Raw genomic sequence first — 6,000 nt, 5'->3', positions numbered from 1 at the left:
GAGGGTATAGAAAAGTGGGTTTTTCTCTACGAAAAATGACTGAACAATGATGGCAAATGTTTATAAAAATAGCTTAGGAGAGGCTCTTTCTTGTGAAAATAAATTTTTGTTTGGAGAAAAAAAAAGTTTTTATGAGTTTTTTTTCCAAAAAGGTACTTATTTTCTGAACATGCCTCATAAATAGGATGTATTTTGCTGATTGGAAGGTGAAAATGATGTACAACATTTATTTCTTCGCAATGCAGTGGATGGTGCAATTGAATTCGAAGGAACTGACACAGCTTTGTGTAATCTGATGTTTCTATCACTGACAACAACCTAAACAACAAGTACAATATATTTAAAATCAATGGGTTGTAAAATAGTCTAAAGAAATATCCCCTGTATTTGTTCACATTAGTCTGCATAACACTCATATGGGAAAAGACAATGAACATAGCTTTGTTCTTGAGAGATTTGGGCCTTACTAACTTATATTTAACGATACAGTTACAACAGTCCTATAAACAAATAACTTGAGAACTTACATGCTACTTGCTGCCAAGCAGTTCACACAAAAATTCACCACTATTTTGTGACAATTTTATATTTTACACAATAAAACATGAAAGAGCATTTTTTACAAGACAGGAATAAATTAACTGTGTGCTTCATTCATTTCAAGCATAGTCTCAACACTATACTACACACAATAAACGTCAGCATCCTGGAGAATAGTTAATTTGTGCTGACAATAAATAGTTAGTTACTTGCAGCAGCAGGTTGTTGTTCCTTGAACTTCTTCATTCTAGATTCTAACTCTGGTCGGAAATGTCTAATCAAGCCCTAAAATCAAATAAACATATTACTTTGATATTTCATATAAGCTATGTAACCATATAATCATTATACATGTATTTGTTATGTTTACCTGCACTGGCCAAGCTGCACCATCACCCAAGGCACAGATTGTATGACCTTCAATTTGCTTACTCAGTTCCCAAAGCATGTCAATTTCACCAGGTTCAGCATTACCAGTTATGAACCTATGTATTATTTTATTCATCCAGTTAATACCTTCTCTGCATGGAGTACACTGCCCACAAGATTCATGTTTGTAAAACTCTATCAATCTTGCAATTGCTTTAACAATGTCTGTCTGTTTATTCATTACAATTATAGCTGCTGTGCCTAAACTGGTCTGACAGGCAACTAGCCCATCAAAATCCATAATGGCCTCTTCACAAACACTAAAAAGGCAACAAACAAATATTAATTCCAGCATTATAATAAATACATCATTTTACAAGAAACTATGAATAGCCAAGAAACTACGAATTGTGTGTGTGTGTGTGTGTGTGTGTGTGTGTGTGTGTGTGTGTGTGTGTGTGTAAAACCTTCACCAGTACCAATTCCATGGGGAAAAACTGAGTGACAGAAAAACAATTGAAGTAATGAATCAAACACAAAAATGCAAGGGCAATAAATGATTAGAGATACAAACTACAAGGATGAAAAAGTTTTGGAAAAATAAGAACAAGTACACTAAAGATACTAATCGTTCTATGTGCTCATTATAGGACCAAAGAAATCTAGTTGTTATGCAACAATAAACTGCCACAATTATGCAGACTAGCTAATGTTATTGAAGGCCAAAACAGACTACTATTGACATGGGTCGTCATTCTTTCTCATAAACTGATAAACAGCAAATAGCAAGAGGTACTGAGTTTCCTGGATGAAATGTACACAAAATTATAATTCTTAAAATTATGGCACAAAATTGGTGGCCAGCACATATCTTCAAGAGAGATAACAATACTGCCAATGGACACATATGAAAGACATTTCTATTTACAAAACAAGCACATAAACTAAAAAGAAAGGGCAGGTTACTCGTATTTAATCTTTTACTATTTGTCCCCTCTCTTCCCCAATTAAGGAACTACTTGTTCCACAAGCTAGGATGGTGTATGCACTTCTAAGTGTGTGTAATGGCAGTACACATATCTGTGCTGAAAGTAAATAATGGCCAGCAATTCTCTCATATAATTTTAAAGCTTTCTCGGGAGAATATTTCCTTTTGATAAGTTTTGCCACTTAAATTGGCCTACCTACACTAAGTTCCACACGTATCTCCCATTGTCAGAAGATCTCTTGCAAATCAGCTATAATTTGAATAAAATTATCAGGCCATGCTTACTGTTCACTATCACTAATGAGGTAGCTATCGGTAAAAAAAAAAAAGGGAGGGAGGGAGGGAGAGAGAGATTTTATACAGAAATAACATTTAAGTTCTCTAACTGGAAGATGGATGAAGGATACAAACAACATTAATTATTTTGATCAGTCAAGAGATCTACTTCTGACAATTCACTACTCTCTCAAGTTCCACTATTAGATGTAAAATTTCCATCTTCAATATTAAAATGGAATGAGGCTCTTGCTGTGTGCCTGTGTGTGTGTGTGTGTGTGTGTGTGTGTAAGAAAATTGGGGCTGGGGGGGTGAAGGTTTCACAGCACATCAACGCGGCAACTTGAAATTAGCGGAGGTTGAGACCAGGTGGGTAACGGGAAGTGAGGATATATCGTAGGGCAAGTTCCCATCTCCGGAGTTCTGATAGGTTGGTGTCAGTGGGAAGTATCTTCACTGTGAGTCCAGATCCCAAAGTTTGGTACAGATTTATTGATGACATCTTCATGATCTGGACTCAAAGTGAAGAAGAACTCCAGAATTTCCTCTCCAACCTCAACTCCTTTTGTTCCATCAGATTCACCTGGTCCTACTCCAAATCCCATGCCACTTTTCTCGACGTTGACCTCCACCTGTCCAATGGCCAGCTTCACACATCCGTTTACATCAAACCCACCAACAAGCAACAGTACCTCCATATCAAACAGTCCCTTCCCTACAGCTTAGGTCTTCATGGCAAACGAATCTGCTCCAATCCCGAATTCCTGAACCATTACACCAACAACCTGAAAACAGCTTTCGCATCCCGCAACTACCCTCCCGACCTGGTACAGAAGCAAATAATCAGAGCCACTTCCTCATCCCCTCAAACCCAGAACCTCCCACAGAAGAACCCCAAAAGTGCCCCACTTGTGACAGGATACTTTCCGGGACTGGATCAGACTCTGAATGTGGCTCTCCAGCAGGGAGAGATCCATCCTTCACGAAATCCTCCCCACTCCACCAAGAGTGTCTTTCCGCCATCCACCTAACCTTCGTAACCTCTTTGTTCATCCCTATGAAATCCCCAAACCACCTTCCATACCCTCTGGCTCCTACCCTTGTAACCGCCCCCGGTGTAAAACCTGTCCCATGCACCCTCCCACCACCACCTACTCCAGTCCTGTAACCCAAAAGGTTTACACGATCAAAGGCAGAGCCATGTGTGAAAGCACCCACTTGATTTACCAACTGACCTGCCTACACTGAAGACTTCTATGTGGGAATGACCAGCAACAAACTGTCCATTCGCATGAACGGACACAGGCAGACAGTGTTTGTTGGTAATGAGGATCACCCTGTGGCTAAACATGCCTCGGTGCATGGCCAGCACATCTTGGCACAGTGTTACACCATCCGGGTTATCTGGATACTTCCCACTGACACCAACCTATCAGAACTCCGGAGATGGGAACTTGCCCTTCAATATATCCTCTCTTCCCGTTACCCACCTGGCCTCAACCTCCGCTAATTTCAAGTTGCCGCCCCTCGTGCATAACTTGTCACTCAACAACATCTCTGCCTCTGTACTTCCGCCTCGACTGACATCTCTGCCCAAACTCTTTGCCTTTACATATGTCTGCTTGTGTCTGTATATGTGCGGATGGATGTGTGTGCGTGTGCGCGAGAGCGAGTATACCTGTCCCCTTTTTCCCCCTAAGGTAAGTCTTTCCACTCCCGGGATTGGAATGACTCCTTACCCTCTCTCTTAAAACCCACATCCTTTCGTCTTTCCCTCTCCTTCCCTCTTTCCTGATATTTGTGTGTTTTTATTGTGTCTATCTACCAGCACTTTCCCATTTGGTAAACCACAGCATCTTTTTTAATATATTTTTCCCCTGTGGAATGTTTCTTTCTATTACATTCAAAAACTACAAATTTATAGATATGAATCCCGCGTCAATTTTGGTGGTTAAGGTACCTGCAAAAAGGTCACATTTTGTGGTTTCCATATTTGAAAACAATCTGAAGAAAACTACCACCTACAGTGTGACGTGGCACTTAACCTACTTTTACTACTGGACAAGTTTTCTCAGTGCGCGGTGACCATATCATTGATTCAGTTTTTTTATTTTTTTAATATGAACAATAAAATTCCTCAAGATGTTTGTCCAGATGATGCAACATACTCTAACTTGTATTTTCAATATTAAATTATGTCAATGTCACATATTTGCTCAGAATTTCTTGACAATGCTTTGTACTTCACAAAGTAGGTCTGCTGATGCATTATTCAACTGTTAGGTACACTGAAATATTTTATTTTACATATAGTACCATTTTACCTACAAACTACCTCCTTAAGTTTATCATTTTTACTAATCAATTTGCTCAAATTGAACGTGTTTTTTGGCACTGAACAAGCACTATCATTAAAAAAAGCACCGCTGTTAAAAAGAGAATAGCCTTTGTAATTAATATTATGCAATAACCGAGTTATTTCTTGAAGTATGTTACACAATTATGGAAAATTAAATTACACCTACAGAAGAAAGCACATATTCAAAGTGAAAAACAAATGAAACAGACTGCAGTATTGCTAAAAAGGAAGATGATGAGACTTACCAAACAAAAGCGCTGGCAGGTCGATAGACACACAAACAAACACAAATATACACACAAAATTCAAGCTTTCGCAACAAACTGTTGCCTCATCAGGAAAGAGGGAAGGAGAGGGAAAGACGAAAGGATGTGGGTTTTAAGGGAGAGGGTAAGGAGTCATTCCAATCCCGGGAGCGGAAAGACTTACCTTAGGGGGAAAAAAGGACAGGTATACACTCGCGCACACACACACATATCCATCCACACAAACAGACACAAGCAGACAGTCTTTAAATATGTCTGTATGTGTGGATGGATATGTGTGTGTGTGCGCGAGTGTATACCTGTCCTTTTTTCCCCCTAAGGTAAGTCTTTCCGCTCCCGGGATTGGAATGACTCCTTACCCTCTCCCTTAAAACCCACATCCTTTCGTCTTTCCCTCTCCTTCCCTCTTTCCTGATGAGGCAACAGTTTGTTGCGAAAGCTTGAATTTTGTGTGTATATTTGTGTTTGTTTGTGTGTCTATCGACCTGCCAGCGCTTTTGTTTGGTAAGTCTCATCATCTTCCTTTTTAGATATATTTTTTCCACGTGGAATGTTTCCCTCTGTTATAGACTGCAGTATTGTTCAGAGATAGATATTTTAACCTTATTCAACCAAAACAATATCACCAACAGGCAAAATAAAACTTTTACCAACAGTTCTGCTTCAGGTTATAAACTCAAATAAAATGTTAATTTCAGTTTTCAAAAGGGCGAATGAAGGCAGGTTTCAACTGCCACGATAACAGTGCGTGTTAAGATGCTGCTTCCAGGTTTCAGAAACATGCGCTGTCCCCGGATTGAATCTGCCCAGTGGATTAATGACAAGGGCCAATGCGCTGGCCAGTCTGGATATTGTTTTCAGGCTTGCTGACTCCATGGGTGGTGGTGGTGGTGGTGGTGGTGGTGGTGGTGGTGGTGATGGTGATGGTGATGATGTTGGATGGAGAGGATGCTCGACATCACTGTCATCAGTGCCCTGACGAAAAATCAACATGAAATCTTATGGATGGGGACGAAGGCTGTCCCCACATGCACAGCAGTTTATAACGTACTAAAGTCTGCCGCCCTTCCCCACCAGTTTAGGGATGAGGCCTGATAGTTCACAAAATTTCACCACTCTGTTAACACTGGTATCGGTATCTGCGAGGACGATGGGCAGATCCCCAGCGAGACCAAGGGCTGCCCTATTGTCAGTATAAAGGA

At 40.1% G+C, this 6,000-nt stretch overlaps 1 protein-coding gene across 1 annotated transcript in view; it reads right to left on the bottom strand.

Annotated features, from left to right (window-relative positions):
- Positions 1-362: 362 nt before the first annotated feature.
- Positions 363-6,000, bottom strand: part of LOC126235788 (NADH dehydrogenase [ubiquinone] flavoprotein 1, mitochondrial) — a 49,079-nt gene continuing 43,441 nt past the window's right edge. The window contains exons 8-9 of the mRNA XM_049944597.1: positions 911-1,229; positions 363-825 (exon numbers count right to left, since the gene is read on the bottom strand). Coding sequence (XP_049800554.1) covers positions 742-825; positions 911-1,229 — 403 coding nt within the window. The 3' untranslated portion in view covers positions 363-741. The remainder of the gene's footprint in view (positions 826-910; positions 1,230-6,000) is intronic.

The sequence above is a fragment of the Schistocerca nitens genome, chromosome 2 (assembly GCF_023898315.1).
Source record: "Schistocerca nitens isolate TAMUIC-IGC-003100 chromosome 2, iqSchNite1.1, whole genome shotgun sequence".
Classification (NCBI taxonomy): domain Eukaryota; kingdom Metazoa; phylum Arthropoda; class Insecta; order Orthoptera; family Acrididae; genus Schistocerca; species Schistocerca nitens.
This window is presented reverse-complemented; position numbering and strand designations above follow the sequence as displayed.